This window comes from Rhamphochromis sp. 'chilingali' (genome assembly GCF_963969265.1).
Source record: "Rhamphochromis sp. 'chilingali' genome assembly, chromosome: 2".
NCBI classification, from domain to species: domain Eukaryota; kingdom Metazoa; phylum Chordata; class Actinopteri; order Cichliformes; family Cichlidae; genus Rhamphochromis; species Rhamphochromis sp. 'chilingali'.
Window position 1 is genome coordinate 37,721,415 of NC_137930.1, and position 16,467 is coordinate 37,737,881.

General features: G+C 41.4%; 1 protein-coding gene across 2 annotated transcripts in view; it reads left to right on the forward strand.

The window, feature by feature from the left end:
• ccni (cyclin I) overlaps positions 1-15,520 on the forward strand; it is a 30,876-nt gene extending 15,356 nt beyond the window's left edge. For both annotated transcript variants that reach the window (XM_080876568.1, XM_080876567.1), the window contains exons 3-10: positions 6,097-6,231; positions 8,721-8,795; positions 8,872-9,012; positions 9,272-9,400; positions 10,071-10,172; positions 13,102-13,234; positions 13,468-13,697; positions 14,117-15,520. In XM_080876568.1, the coding sequence (XP_080732694.1) occupies positions 6,097-6,231; positions 8,721-8,795; positions 8,872-9,012; positions 9,272-9,400; positions 10,071-10,172; positions 13,102-13,234; positions 13,468-13,697; positions 14,117-14,311 (1,140 nt within the window). In that variant the 3' untranslated portion in view covers positions 14,312-15,520. The remainder of the gene's footprint in view (positions 1-6,096; positions 6,232-8,720; positions 8,796-8,871; positions 9,013-9,271; positions 9,401-10,070; positions 10,173-13,101; positions 13,235-13,467; positions 13,698-14,116) is intronic.
• Positions 15,521-16,467: the final 947 nt, after the last annotated feature.

Genomic DNA, 16,467 nt, shown 5'->3' on the forward strand with positions numbered 1-16,467 from the left:
ATAACCCTCCTGGTCATGCAACACAGAGCACCTGTATAAAAAAGCCCAAAGCCGACTGTACTTCCTCAGGAGGCTGAGGTCTTTTAACATCTGCAGGAAGCTCCTGAGGATGTTTTACCAGTCGGTGGTTGCTGGAGTACTTTTCTATGCTGTGGTGTGCTGGGGGAGCAGCACAGCAAAGAAGGACTCATCCAGGCTGGAGAAACTGATCAGGAGGGCTAGCTCTGTGGTTGGCATGAAGCTGGACACTCTGGTGACAGTGGCAGAGAAAAGGACATTAAAGAAACTGATGGACATTATGAACAATGCTGGGCATCCTCTGCACACGGCCATAAACAATCAGAAGAGTCTGTTCAGTGACAGGTTGCTTCTCCCCAAGACAAGAACTAACAGACTTAAAAACTCCTTTGTCCCACACGCCATCAAACTGTTTAACTCCTCTCTGGAGGGGAGAGGGAGGGGAAACAGGAGGACAAAGGAGGGGGGAACAACTAAGCTGTAGTGCCTCTTCACCTCACTGTACAATACCTTGTGCAATACTTTTTGTAAATAGTCAACAGTGCAATAGACTCAATACTTGAAATGTGCAATTCACTTGTATTTTTATTTTTATTCCTATTTATTCTATTTATCCCCTTTGTATATTTTATTTATATTTGTCTCTGTATTTATATATGTGTGTGTGTGTGTGTGTGTGTGTGTGTGTGTGTATATATATATATATATATATATATATATATATATATATATATATATATATATATATATATATATATATATATATATATATATAACAATTCTGTAACTGTAACTTCGGTCGTTGCTGTGCTTTTTGGAAGTCGAATTTCCCAGAGGAACCCACCCGAGGGATTAATAAAGTTCTATCTTATCTTATCTTATCTTATCTACATGCCTTTATAACATGAGCTGTACCTAGTTTAGTTCAATTTAGATATATTCTGTTTTTTTTGTATTTCCTCTCTACTTTAAGCCCAATCTAAGTTTAGCATTAGTGTCAGCTTAGTCTTATTTAGCTAAATATTAGGCATATGTCTCTAGCAACTAGTTCAGGTATGTTCTTCAAAAACACGTTATCTAGTTAGTGAAATAGGATTGGTTATTCAAACAAGCAGCATGAACCTTGTGCTGGGTTGACAGGTTCAGGTGACCTTTTTCCTCTGTCTCGGGTCATGACCTGGGTCAATAATCCCCGTGTGGTGCTGTGGTGGATTTTGATTCCTTACTAACATATTTTTCAGTTCAGTTCAGTCCTGTCACGTGTCTCGGTTGTTGTGTTTTCCAGCTGGTGGAGGTTTTTGTTGTTGTTGAAGGTGGAGGTGTTCTCTCAGGTATCACCCTGTTTGGTAAATACAGAAGGTTTTGTCTTTTTTGTCTGCTGAGTGCTGATACCATTGTCCAAATACACCCAGAGAGCAATGCAGCGGTAGTCATGATAACATACATAACATCACCTGCATTAGGTGACTCAGGTGTTTTTATGGTCCCATGGTTACGTGCGCTGGAGCAGGCACACGTCATGGCCAGAAGTATTCAGATTAGAGCTGAAGTACCTATTTATTTACCTAGCATATTGAAAAACAGTAGCTGAGTTGAGATGATTTAACAGTCCATGTATACGAGAATACAAAGACTAGGTTATATGAGAGAAGCACAGAACACAATAAACATGAAACATCCTTTTTATCGTTTAGTTTGTAGCAAAGAAAAGGATAAAATAGAACTTTTCTACTGAAAGTTTGCAGTTCAGATTCACCTACTGCTGCATCAACAAGGAGTTCAAGGGAGCTAACAGGACCCATCAGAAGCTATCTGGAGATAGCAAGATGTTTTGGGAGCTAAATCCTGGGAGCTAGGGTTAGACAACAACTAACTGGGGCTATATTTAGAGAAACATCTGGCTGAGTCTTATTTTAAATGCGGAAGAAGGTCAAGAATTAGTGTGTCAACCACTGTCTCTGTGTGGAAAAGCTAGAAACGTGTTGAAAGGTCATTTTATACTGCAGGGATTTTAGTTTGGAAGGGTAAAAGGGAGAAAGTCACCTCTAGAGCTACCCCTCCCAATTTGGGTTGGGAGGGGTAGATCTCCCCTGTCTGCATCAGGCATCCAGAAGGCGAAATAAATGCAGATGAAGAAGTGGGGCTCAAACAGACATTTATCATGTGAAAAGTGAAAGTTGAATAGAAAAAAATTCTGACTGAGAGCGGCCGTGACTTCCGGTTGACAAAAACCTTCATTTTGACATCTGCCAAGCTCATTTGTAGTACTGAGCTGATAACACAGAGGCCAGTAAACTCCAGCAAATGATGTAACAGATAGTTATGATGTTTATCAGTGCCTTTAGCCCAGTTTGCAGGTGTGGAGCCCACTGTTAGAGGTCAAGGAGGCAGTCGGTCTAATTAGGGTGTAAAAACAAGAGGGGTGCTCAAACACTACAGTCACAGCGAGCAAAAGTCACTAAGCAAAAAGTCAATGAAACATCTGGGACTAAATCTGGGACTCTCCACCGTTTGACCCTGGAAGTGAAGAAGCTTCTTGGATGAGAAGTGAAACGTCTTCAAGCAACTTAAAGATGTCCAGACGCTTTTCTTTCCAAGCTCCTTAGTCTATGATGACCTGGATGACTGAGAACCTTCACAGATGCCTTTTGGAGATCTTTAGTCATTTCGGATAAAAGTAAATCCAGACTTGGTGGTGAATTTCTGGGCTAACAGTCTTGTGTTGTGTAGCTTTTTGGCATTTGTAATTTTTTGTAAAAAGCATTTTTAGATTGGAAAATTTGATGAGTTTCTTAACTTGACTGGCACACCCTGCAGGAAGTTACAGGAAGCCTTGACCATCCCTCTGATATTAATGATAAGGGATGGCTGGCCAAAGTTACCCTGAAGACACTGCAGAGACTATGTAGCCAGTGAATTGTTAGAGAGAGATGAAAGAAGTTAATTTAAGCTGGTGTCTGGGTTACTTCCCTTAGCCTCTGACTGAGCTTGTCTTCTGTGTCCAGCCAGTACAAACAAGATGGAAGTAGGCCAGTTGTTTTTAGTTTGGACAGTCAAGAGCTGAGAGGCCAGATGGTGTCACGTTGCAGATTAATTGGCTGGTGCATTCAGCTGTGCTTTGACCTTTGGCCTCTCCTGCAAGTCCAGTGTTGGAAACTGTAAGCCACTTACTTACAGAAGCTATGTGACGAATCAGAAATGTTTAAGTTTTGTTATAGGATTTCATTTAAACACGGAAACATCAAAATAAAAATAAAATATCTTAAATTCTGGTTCATTCTGAAAATTGACCATTTAATGGCCAGTCCAGTACATTCACCAGCAGGTTTAAAGTGGATCTATTGTGCTCTGTCCTTTATTTTCATATACATATAGATTATAGTTCCAGAAGTGAACATCAGTATATCTACAAGTGATCCCTGTGAGACAAAACCTCAGGCTTCAGATTGCTGTGAACGCTTGGTTTGAAAGTTTTTTCTACTCTTGATTTTCTGTGATATCATAGAGGCTCAGAAGCCCCTCCCACTTGCTGTTTTTGATGACGAGGGTAGCCAGTTAAAATGGTTCGTTTTAGATAGAAGATGAACTAAAGTACTCTAGCGGTAAGAGAGACTAAAGTTATTTTGAACTACTCCACTTTAGTAGAGTACAGGAATATATAAAAATGTCCCCTTTAGGTTAGTGTCAGTTTTAGCACATAACTGACTATTACATGTAGTTACAGTGTCTGGTAATTTGGAGTTAATGGCAGCTTTGAAATGTAATTACCACCTTTGTCAAACCACTTTCACACACAAATGAACTTTTGGCTCATGTCTGATGCACAGATGCCTGACTGTAATGAGTCCTGCTGATGTTTGGGTGTTAACAGGGTCATTGTTTTTGTAGAAACTTGCTGCTGTTGAGGTTTTTAGTGCCGTTTGATGGTTTAAGCACTGTAGCAATCTCAAAACCTTTAGTAAACCTAAATCTTTGTGCGACAGGAGTAAAAAGCTCTGAACTATAAACTAAAATTATATTGTGCTTTGTAATCTGTGTTTTGTCACCAAAGAGGAAAGGTTAGATCAAATGTGTCCAATTCTCTTTTATGAACCAATGTAACTTTTAGTCCATCAGAGCGATTAAACTTTCAGGTGTCAAAATGCCTGTTTAGGGGTTAGGACTCTGTTTTAGAGTTTTTAAATGGTCAGAATTTGTGTTAGGGTTCGGCCCTGTAGAGTGATAGTTAAAAGGTTTGGTAATACATATTAATAATTGTCCACACACAGAAAGCCAAGAGGACAAGCTGGTAACACTGAATATGAAACAACATTAAGGCAGCTGATGCTCAGCAACACAAGAGGATGAACAGTTGACAAGTGTAGCAAAGAATAGATGGATGGGTGGGAAAAAAAAATCTCTACTTGTTAATGATAGTATAGGGCAGGGGTGGGCAACTCCAGGCCTTGAGGGCCAGTGTCCTGCAGGTTTTAGATGCTACCCTGGGCCAACACACCTGAATCAAATGATTAGTTCATTACCAGGCCTCTGGAAAACTACAAGACATGTTGAGGAGGTAACTTAGCCATTTAAATCCGCTGTGTTGGACCTGCAGGACACCAGCTTTCGAGGCCTGGAGTTGCCCACCTCTGGTATAGGGTGACTAATCGTCCTCTTTTTTTTTTTTTTTTTGCACTTGATGACTTGTAAAAGCCTATATGACATTTTTTTATTTCCCCATTCATTAACCACACAGAGAAGGCATCGTTTAAATATGTAAAAGTTTTTTTTAAGCAAACACTATTATTAAAGTTCTTCATGACTGCGCCAAGTGTCCTCTTTTTTTGGAAATCAAAATATGGTCACCGTATGATAGTAGGATTTGGCTAAAAAAAAAAAATCCATCTTTTGAAACATTATTTCTCTTTTATCTTCATTTAAAGCAGTTTTTCACCTGGTTTTATATGTCAGACCTGCACATTTTCTACTCGTTTATAATAAGGATGCGCTTTGTTTTTCCCAAAAGTCGTTACATTTCTTTGTTACAGCAACAGAAACTTTAATAGCTTAAATAAAGTCAAGGAGCTCCATAAAATGAAATATGACAACACAGAATTGCAGGAAAGACTAAATTAAACCACTGTAGCCAAATATCATACAATAAAGGGGCTGAAAAAGCAGCAAATTAGTCCAGTAAATTCATTGTACTGCAGAATAATAAAACAATGAGATGGCTTGTTAAAGCACAGCAAAGGTCGAATAAGTGGCTCAGTAGACATATATATTGTACAGTTTATTATTGTGCACATGGGTTTTGCAGTGTGTCGTCATGCTTTAACAGATTTTGTTGCAGGGTTATTTTCATTCTGCAGTAATTATAACATAAATGCCGTTAAATGGTTGAATGTTGAACCATTCAACCAACTAACAAATTAAAAATCCAGTGGAGTTTCCAAACAGAAAGCCTGTGCATGGCATATAAACCCATTTTATCTTAGTGTTACAAACTTGTGAGAAGGGTGCGTCAGCTGGTGAATTCTTTCAGTTCTCAGATGCTTTACAGAAGGAATTCTTGGAATGTTTTTGAGGCAGATCTGCTGGCAAGTCTAATCCGCCTGCCAAGCTGATTTAGGATCCTGTTTGGCCCTTTAGTGGAAGTGTGTCAGTCGCAGAAGCCTCAAGTTTGTCCTGAAATACCTGAAATCAGATTCCAGTTTGCTGTCTAACCCCATTTTGCCCTGTCAAGGAAGTCTTTGAGGAAAAAAAGGCTCTGCAAGATTTCCAATTTCTTTGTTTGTTTTTTCCAACTTTGTTCCACAAATAGTTCAGTGTTGGGTATAACGCTGGGCTTAAACCTCAGTGTTTCTGCAGGACTGCGTTGTAGAAATGGTAATGGAAGATGACTACTAATAGTTATTATTAAATACAACACATTTAAGTAGCTTTCAAAACATAAAATAAACAAGTTTTAAAAAATTCTAAATAATATGAAAATATATAAATAAAAATTGCACAGTGTCATACTTTGCTGTAGGGAATAATGAATGACATCGAACCCTTGAGTCAGTCTTAATGTTTTGGTTTTTTTGTTGTCTGCAGGATACAGACATCTCCCCGGCCCAGCGGGACGAGGCGGTGCGCTGGCTGACGGAGGTCCATGGCAGGCTGCAGCTGTACCCAGAGACGCTGGTGTTAGCTGTCAGCATCCTGGATCGCTTTCTCGCTCCCATCAAGGTATGTAGAGAGCAACAGGTGTGCTGTAAATCCTGCTGTTAGCATGTGAGGGTTTGCAGAGAGCAACCTAAACCTCCAATCAGAAAATCTGAGTGTAGGGAATCTTTTAAAAAGTAAATGTAATAGAACTCATAATAAACAGACAGTAAGTGAATGAAAAATGTGTGTTTAAGGGAGGGTTTAAGATTTCAGAGCCATTCACTTCACTTACATCGTTTACTTCACTTCGTGCCATCACCATGGCAACTTATGCTACAAAGCAGGCTATGTTTGCCTAACTAACTAATCATTCCTGCAAGAACACTTGATGGTTTTAGAGCCTGTCTAAGACTGGGCTTGTCAAAGGTCTGATGGCTAGCTGCCAGTTTAGGGAGCTCGCAGACAGTTGACGACTACAAAAGGAAAAAATTTAACCATCAAACAAAATCATTTCCAAACCATTGATTTAGCATTAATTTGCCTTCAGAGTAAAAGTTATGTCTTGCTGTTGCCAGAACTCTGCAAGCACAGTAGTCTGCAAATGACCAAAGCAATTGCCATTGTGTTTTTGGTGCACCTAACAACAGCCTCCAGCAACCACTCATCAGTCAATTGGGGAATACACATTTCTGGGAAACAAACTAAAAGTGTAAAGTCATTTTTAAGGCTCGCGTTGATGGTGTTTTCCTGTAAGCATATATCAAATGACAGACATTTCTTTTTCTTCATTGTTGTTTAGTTTCATTTGTTCTAAAGAAATCTTCACTACAATCAAACGTTTGTCAGTCTTAGACCTTTATCAGGATACTGAAACTCAGATATGACATACAGCAGATAAACATCGGACTCTGCCACCAATGAAGGTCATCTTATTAACAACAGAGTGAATGTAGGTCTTGATGTTCAGACTGCCACTATTATAAAACGCATAACATTTATTAAAGTCCTTTTTATTCCTCAGCAGCCTCACGTAGCCCAAAATCATGAATGAGAGTGATAACATCTCTGTAATTCTGGTTTCCTCCAGATACTCCAGAATATGAAAATACTATGAATATCCTATGATCCTAGTGTTACGCAGTTTTCTCTCTGAACTTGAAATCATTAGACTAGATTAAATGTATCATGTTAGATAAAATCTATATTCCCTAATTTGCATTAAGGTGCAATCTTTTTATTGTAAACACAGCATTTATTTGGCTGTTTGTCTACTCTGATGGACTAGAAAATGTCTGATTTTTATGTGTGGGAGCTGAAATCTGCTGCTCAAGTGTAAGACCACACAAAGGAAGCAGACTGTAAAGGGAACAGAGGTCTTCTGACAAGACCTCAGCTTGTTAGGAGGGGCAATGTCAGAACGTTCTTGATTTTTCTTTAAATTTCCTGCCTCATAGCTGACGGTGTGTGTTCATACAGGAACAGGAAGCGTGAGCTCCAATTGTCCCGTCAGCATCCCTCCACACAGACAGGAAGTTTCTCACTGAGGTTTATCAGGAGCTGGTTTCTGTTTATTTGTGGTCGCAAACACTACCTAACACTGTATCTGTGTGTGCTTGTGGCTATCTTCATGAGTAGCTTTAGACCTTGGAATCATGGACATTTTGGCCTGTCCTCAGTTGAAGATACATTTGGATACTTTGGAACTGGAATGACTCAGATACAGTAAGCAGAGGATAGAAACATGGCTTCTGTTAGCCAGAGGAGTATTAGCTCTACTCTGTGCCTGGCTCAGCCCATCTCTGGGAGCTCAGCCCCCCCCCTCATTCTGTCTCTACTCACAGCTGATGACCACAGGTGAGGGCGGGAGTGTACTTCGACTGGCAAATTAACAGATTTGCTTTCACCACAATCAACTGGTATACTGCTCATATTACTGCAGGCAGTGCACCTGTCCTTTCTCACTTCAGTCCCTTCCAACTGGTAAGCAATAACTGGAAGTGGAGGGGCAGGATCATTCGGGTTCCTGCCCGAATGATCCCAGGAACCATGATGTCAGGGGCAGTTTGCCCCTGATAGGGTCTCCTAAGGAAAATCAGTCCTGAGTGAGGGACCAGATTAAGAGCAATACAGAAATCCCCTCTGACGAAACAGGGCTGGCAGCTCATCGATCAGTCAGAGGATTGGTAGTTTCCCTGACTCTTCTAGTCCAGAGTTATTCTTGTTATTTTTGGTGGTGGCAGCAGTAGAATGACTTTAAAGATGTGTGAAAACTCTGTAAGACGGGACTGACCTTGCAAACAAGGTAAAGTAAAAAACAAATTCAGGTAACAAAATGTTGATGAATCACAGATTTGTGTGCAAAACACTCATACATATGGTTAAGCACACATTCATGAATGAGGCCCTTAAGTCTCTCGGCTGGTTTGGGAACACTCTGATATTCTCCTGGAAGAACCAGAATAGTCGCTAAAAGTGAACCCGGAGAGTAGATGGTGAAAGGTTTTTCAGATTGATTAAACATATAATCCTTAAATTATACGTAACTGATAAATCATGTTAACTGTTGTCAGGCCCGTCCAAAGTACCTGCGCTGCATTGCCATCGCCTGCTTCTTCCTGGCTGCCAAGACCTGTGAGGAGGATGAGGTGAATACACACACACACTAGATTGTAGGCAGTGCATCAGGACAGTTAGAGCTGACTCCGTGTGTGTGTTTGCCAGTGTGTGCCATCACTGAAGGAGCTCGCCGCCTCCAGCGGGTGCGGCTGTTCTCCCTCAGAGATCCTGAGGATGGAGAGGATCATCTTGGACAAACTGAACTGGGACCTGCACACCGCCACAGCGCTGGACTTTCTGCACATTGTACGTCTAATCACACACGAGCACAAATGCTTACACATTATTACTTTTTAAAGTGATTAAAGTCAGCTAGTGACACCTGGGGGCAAAAAGAAATTCCTGCTGTTTTCTTTCTGTTTTTATTTTAATGCACTTAAATCCAGTTTTTAGAAGTGCTTTTTTGTGCTGTTGTTGCTTCCAATTCAAATCAGTCTGCAGTTAATTTCACAGATTCTCTTTTCTTCATTCAGATCAATTAATTTTTCCTCTCCTTCCTCTCCAGTTCCACGCGATGGTGCTGTCGTGTCGCTCCGGGTTCTTGGATTCCATGTTGGGACTTAACCGCTCTCAGCACCTCGCCCTGCTCACTCAGCAACTCTACCACTGTCTGGCTGACCACACACTCATGCAGGTACACACACACTCAGTATTTCTTACTTTACAGATTGAAGATATTATGCCTTCAGCACGGAGCCTTTCATACCACTTTTCATTTAAATATTAAGATAACACAATAAATAATAAAATTATGATATTTATGTATATATGCAGTGTTATGACCTCAATGTCAGGGCCTGTCTTGGCTAAGAGTGAGTCTTTGAGGGGTTAATAATCAAATATAACCGCTTATAGTCGCGCCACAGTGGAAAGCCCCTACTACTATTTTGCTAACAGGCTAGTGTCACAGGTTTTCCCTGCTGGCTTGCTCACTGGCCAGGTTGCTGGTGTGTAGATCTGATCTTGTCCTGCTGCAATGGATGCTCTTTTCTGCTCTGAATATTTGCTGTGAGCTCTAGGGTCACTCTGACTAGAACCTACAGAGCAAGAACCAGGTCACAAACTTGCCACACTTACCAAAAATAATCTTTATCATAGGAAACAGAGCATACCACAGTCATTTATCAAAAGTGTGTTTATAAAACACATTTGCTGTTACAAGCTGTGACTCCAGACCAATTTAATGGCACCAAACCTTTAACATTTCCACTTTGATTCACTTCTCTTTTTATTTAATGTGTCATTTTGTAAGCTTAACTTGAGCTTGGTTTTTGAGCACGTTTGTCCCTCATGTGTTTCCATAGCTCAGAGGATCCATGCTGGCCTTGGCCCTCTTCACCCTGGAGCTGGAGAACTGCTGTCCTGACTGGCTGGCTCTCACTATCGAGCTGCTGAGGAAGGCGCAGGTATCAGTCTGTCAGTCTTTGGAGCTCTGTGATAGTTCAGTTTATCTCTGAAGACTTCAGGCGTTCGTGTGACCTCTTTAGAACAACTTCTTTATGGGATTGGGATTTGACTGTAGCTTTCCAATGTCATTATTAGTCTACACTGATGGGCAGCCATGTTTAATATACAAGATGTGTCAGAGAGCAGCGAGGGGAAGTAAAAGCTGTTAGGCTTGTTCCTCTATTTGCTGTTCAGTATTTCAGTAAAAAAAAACAAGCACACACACACATTGTGCAATATTTCTCTGGTGTGGCATGATAAAAAACCTGGAATCTGATTGGTTTTTGTCATCCTAAGTAAAAACGACCAATAACTATAGGCAAAGAAAGACATTTGAGGCTTTAGCCAAGCACCAGCTGCAGATGTAAAACCATTTACCTCATTTAAGAAAGTAGAACTTTAAACTGCTGAACAAAAAGGAAACTGTGGTCCTCAAGTTTTATTAAGTTCATTGAGTTCCTTTCCAAGTTCCTGTTAGCATTAAAAAAAAACCAACAAAAAAAACCCCCAACAAATTATGTTGTTTGTTTTTTCTGTTTTTGCTTGTTTGTTTTGTTTTTTCTTAAATTAGTTTTGTCATTTATTTTTCAATGACTCACTCTGGATGACAGGAAGACAAACAGGCTGACAGAGAGGAAAAAAGAGCAAACAAATACCAGCAGAGGGCGCTACACCTGCAGCATGACTGCAGCAGAAAGGGAAGAAGTACTATGAGGAAAAACGAGAGGAACTAATGCAACAGTTTCTTTACTGAGCATCATGACTTTCAGGAGGAGAGCTCTGTTGTCAGACAAAGGGCACCCGCGGTCACCTCACTCATATTAAACACAGATTTGTGGAGAGCCTTCTCTTTGTTTTTACCTCATTCTTTACTTTATGGCTCATCAGAGTAGAACTGTAGGGAAATGGGAAATTTATGGTTTTCAGGGTTTTTATTGTTATTGTTTTTATCGTTAACTCGGTTTTCCTGGGTCTTTTCCCGTGTGTTATGAATAAATCTTCTTTTTTTGGTAGTGGTACTGGTTTTATTTTGTTGTATTTATCCGCGACACCTTAAAGGCGGGTCAGTGAAAATATTGTCGGACATAAACCGGTCCGTGGCTCAAAAAAGGTTGAGGATGGATGGAGAGGATCTCCATCGAATGACTTGTTTTACAGTAATTTGTCAAAAATACAAAAAAATGTGACTAGGTGTAAGAAACAGAAAAACAGCTCTGTCCCGTAAATACAGAAAAGGATATTTTACTGTATATATTAAATTCAGGGCGGCACGGTGGTTAGCACTGTTGCCTGAAGGTCCTGAGTTCAATTCCACCATCAGGCCGGGGTCTTTCTGTGTGGAGTTTGCATGTTCTCCTTGTGTTTGCGTGGGTTCCCTCCGGGTACTCCGGCTTCCTCCCACCGTCCAAAGACATGCAGCTTGTGGGGATAGGTTAATTGGATAATCCAAATTGCCACTAGGTGTGAATGGTTGTCTGTCTCTGTGTGTTGGCCCTGCGACAGACTGGCGACCTGTCCAGGGTGTACCCTGCCTCTCGCCCCATGACAGCTGGGATAGGCTCCAGCGCCCCCCGCAACCCTGAAAAGGATAAGCGGAAGCGAATGAATGAAAAATGAATGGAAAAAAAATGGATATTAAATTCACTGTTCTGAAACCAGGAACTTTAAAGGTGGAATATTTTTATGTGTTTTCTATATTGGCGTGTAACATGCTTATTGAAGTAGGATGAAGGGATTTTAACTGGAATACGTAAATAAATTTTACTTCTTACTTTTGATGAGAAAAGTGGCAGAGCGTAAGTGGTGTCCACACAGGAAGTGATCCCCAGTGGCGTCAAGCACCGTCATTTGAAAAGATTCCTGGAGGTGTGCAGTGGGCGAGCCTTAAGTTTTCTGAATGTCCAGGCGAACAATTGAAGTGACTACCAATGAGAGCGCTGGATTTTGCTTTTTGATGTGTGGCAGTAAATATATTAGAGGGTTACCCAGGCAACAGGAGCCTGGTATGTCTGCTATATGTATTTGTATAGCGCTTTACTTGGTCCTAAGGACCCCAAAGCGCTTTACACTATACACAATCATCCACCCATTCACACACTGGTGATGGCAAGCTACATTATAGCCACAGCCACCCTGGGGCGCACTGACAGAGGCGAGGCTGCCGGACACTGGCGCCACCGGGCCCTCTGACCACCACCAGTAGGCAACAGGTGAAGTGTCTTGCCCAAGGACTCAACGACCGAGACTTGTCGGAGCCGGGGCTCAAACCGGCAACCTTCTGATTACAAGACGAACGCCCAACTCTTGAGCCACGATCGCTGCTGTCAACTGACCATCAGCGACAAAGCACAGGTCACATGACAGCCATTCAGAAGTGGTGAACAAAGCAGCTGCATCCTCATAATCTTTGTGTGTACAGATAAAGATAAATTATCACGTCTTTTTTTTTTTTCATAACAAGACACTTTTAGTTTTGTTTCACGTCTGTAGTATTTTGTCCACATAAAGCAGCGATGCGTCACTTTGGCCACAAAGAAATTGGCAACCACTGCAGTTTAAGCCAAAGCATGAAGTCATTTTTGACCAAACCTAAACGGGGAACAGATTAAAGATGACGACACGTATGTCTCGAACAATGGCAGCCTGTCCACGTATGGACTTTTTCACCTTTTAAAATGAGAAAATGTTGATTTTGTGTAGCAGGAGGATGAAAAATTGTGAACACAAACATGAACGATTCCACTAGAAGTTAAGACTATTTTACAAGCTGCTGTGATCAAACTGAATTTTACTAGTTAAAGGCGAGCACACATGCTTCTGTCCATCACAACACATCAGGTCAGGGCTGCAGAGCTTGTGTAAAGATAAGTCTCTCTCTCTGTTCCTTAGATCGACAGCTCTGAGCTGATTCGCAGCCGTGAGCTGGTGGCTCGTAGTCTTTCCACACTGAGAGCTCCCCTGCCTCCGAACACCGTGTACATCTACCAGCCCCCGCAGCCTACACCACCCTGCTGCACACTGGGTATGTTTGACTTCTACATCAGAGCTGCTTATCAGATTTTGCTGGAGGACAGTGTCTGAAATCTTTCTTGAAGCACATTATGCTACTGAGCCAGTCACCAACTCGGACCTGTGAAAGTGTTTTGCCACTGAGGAGAAAAAAAAAAGTTTTCTTAGTAAGCCACATTTTATATTCATAAAGCAAGTGTTAGCATCAGAGGGCGTGAGCTGTATTTGTGATGTCCTCCTTTGTAGGGACCATCACCTCCACCACCGAGTCTTCCAGGGACCATGTCACCTCTGCCCACCCACAGTCTACTGCTGATGGTGGGGAAGAGGAGGAGAGCCAGCAGCCCTTGAGTGTCTCCTCCTCCTCCTCTGCAGACAGCAGCATCCCAGCCCTGCTTTCTCCCCCCAAACATCTCCGCCATCTTAATCACCTGCAGAAGGTCACACTGCGCTGCAAGGCCTCGACCAAACGCAAGGTGACTCTATTTTCTTCTCACATTTGATATTAGGCTGGACCTGTTGTTATTTCCTCTGTTTCCTGTCATATATGCACTGTTACACTTTTTTTTCTCCTCTTGATGATGTCAGACAGAAGGGAAGCCTCAAGAAGCCTCACTCTGGTCCTCATAGGCACAGAAGCTCCACCCACCTGATGTTCAAATATTCTAATTGCTAGGGTGAATTACTCAGACAAGTTAGTTCGAAGGAGATGAAATGCAGTTAAATGAGGCTGCTTCAAACAGAGGCTGAACTGGGCGGCTCAGCTAGGAACAAACGAGGCTTATTCTGAACTCTGAATCATGCAAAGCTACCCTAGAATAAAAATATGGAGCTGAAAATAAGCAGAATATGGGAATCAGTAGCTGTAGCAATAAATATCTCTCTCCCTGTCCAGGTGGAGGAGATGGAGGTGGATGATTTTTACGATGGCATTAAACGTCTCTACAACGAAGACGTCACCACCACCAATACCACCGCCGTCCAGGAAGGGGCAAAAACGCCAATAGCCGGAGGAGGAGGAGTTTTGCCAGCTCGACAGGAAGGCAGCTCCTCCCCCTGCCCGCCTCTGCAGCCAGCCAGCGCCTCCTAGAGACCAAACAGGAAGCTGTCTGCCAAAATCGCCTGTACGCCAACATCATCTTCCTGTTTTCAGGAAACTGTCGTGGAAGAGAAAAATAAATCTTTCCGACTAAAAAAAAATGTAAGCCTGAGAGATTCTGAGTAAAAAGTAGCAGCTCCGAAGGGAAAGTTGCCATTCAGAGTTGCCGCTAAAAAGAAGATGATGTTAGTGGTTAAGACTGTTTTGGTTGCGGTGAAATGACCCCCGTCCCGCTCTCCCTCCCCCTCCCAACTCGGTGTGATGCCAAGCTGTTCGGGTGGCCTGCAGTCAGCTCCCATCATCCCCTGCAGCGGGGACAACAGAGCCCCAAAAAAATATTTAAACGTTCAAAAACTAAAAAACCTGCCGCTGCTACTCTGTTCTTATTAATTCTATTTGTTGAACACAAAACATGAGAATCTAAAAAATTATAAGTAGAAAATACTAAAAAAAAAAACCCTAGACTTGACTTCCTGCGTCTGTTTGTCACCTTATATTTGTCTTTATTTTCATATATTTATACTTTTATCCCGTCCCTTCTCACTCTGCCTATTTATAACATATTCATAGAGAGTCTGAATCAACCGTATGAAGGTTTGTGTAGATTATCTGTAGTTTTTTCACCCTGTTGGGGGGGAATTATTTTTTTTTTCAGTAAAATCTGATTGTTAAAAAGATGCTAATATAAACATTTATTTTCCTTTCAAGCTTGTTGTGACACTCAACTGAATGAACGCGTGTTTCGGCCACCAAACGTTCGTTTACTGTTTTTTTGGGGCCCGAAAAGCAGCTATTTGTGGATTGTGTGCTTTGAAAAAGTAAGAAAACAATCTGGGTGTGATGCATGAGAGTTAATAAAAAAAAGAAAACAACTCTGACTTAACTTATCCTGGCTAACATGTTGTTATCCAGCTACATTGATCCCAAACCTGAGTTGTGTTTTTTGGTTAAGCGGCTGCTTAAAATTAATAGACAGATATGTGTTTTAAGCTGTTTTTTCTTTGGAGTTGAGTGACTCTCTTTGCTTTGATGTTCAAAGCTAAAACACTTTTTTTTTTGGTTTGCTTTTTTAAATCCCTTCATGTTCAGTATATTTTCCTTCATGAAAAAAAGCTCTGTTGTTCCTGCTGTAGGAGTTGCCGGTGGCCATGCCAGGTCCCTGAACGCACCACGGCACCAGTAAATAAAGAATATGAAACTGAGCATGTGCTGTGTCTTCCATTTGTTCCAGATTACTTTCACACAAACTGCAAAAAAGGACAGTGTTATACCCAGAGCTGTCGGAGATCTTTGGCTTTGCTATAGAAGCAGTAAGGCGAGCTCCTGATGTCGTTTCAACACTAAAAATCAAAGTATAAGATATATTTGAAAGGTAACCTCTACCATCGTCATCTTGTTTCTGAACATTTTGGGTTTGTTTTTTTTGCCACATTCAAAAGCAAAGCCCAGTGGGTCGCACTGACATGGTAAACATTAAAATGGGAAAAGGGTCCATTTTTCTTAAATATATGGTGACCTATGGGATAATCAGAGAAGGTACCGTTGGTGTAATAAATCACAAGCTCTGAGTCTGCTTCAGGGAAGCTTTTGCTAGGAGATCTTGGATCAACTATCTGTCCATTAGTACACTTGATATAGCTAGGGGAGGTTTCAGGATTTAAGATGAGCTGGTGGGGTGAATAGAGACGGGAAAGTAAAATAAAGTGCAGAAAACTGAGGTGCTTTAAAAGATGAAGACAGGTTTTCTTTGTGTTAGCTGGCTTGATGGAACCAACCTAAAACCCCACCATGGTTATCAACCTTCTTTGTTAACTCTGACTTTTTGTGATCTTTCTTACCGTCTCTCACGCTCACATAAAAGGAGAGCATCTCATCGATCATTTGACTCTTCTGGACAACACAGATGAAGTGAGTGCCATCTGCTTCAGCCAGAGATGTTCTCAAAGAAACCAGGAATGAAGATCTATTAACAGATGATATATCCACAAATAGACTGAATAATGTTCTATATTCAATTTTCCACAGCTGGAACTGTAGCAAACATGGCAGCAGACTGACTCAAGAATAAAAAACGTGCTTTCTGCACAACCAACTAAAGCGTGTAGTATCAGCAGGACCTAGCTCATCAGGTTGCAAAGATAAAACCT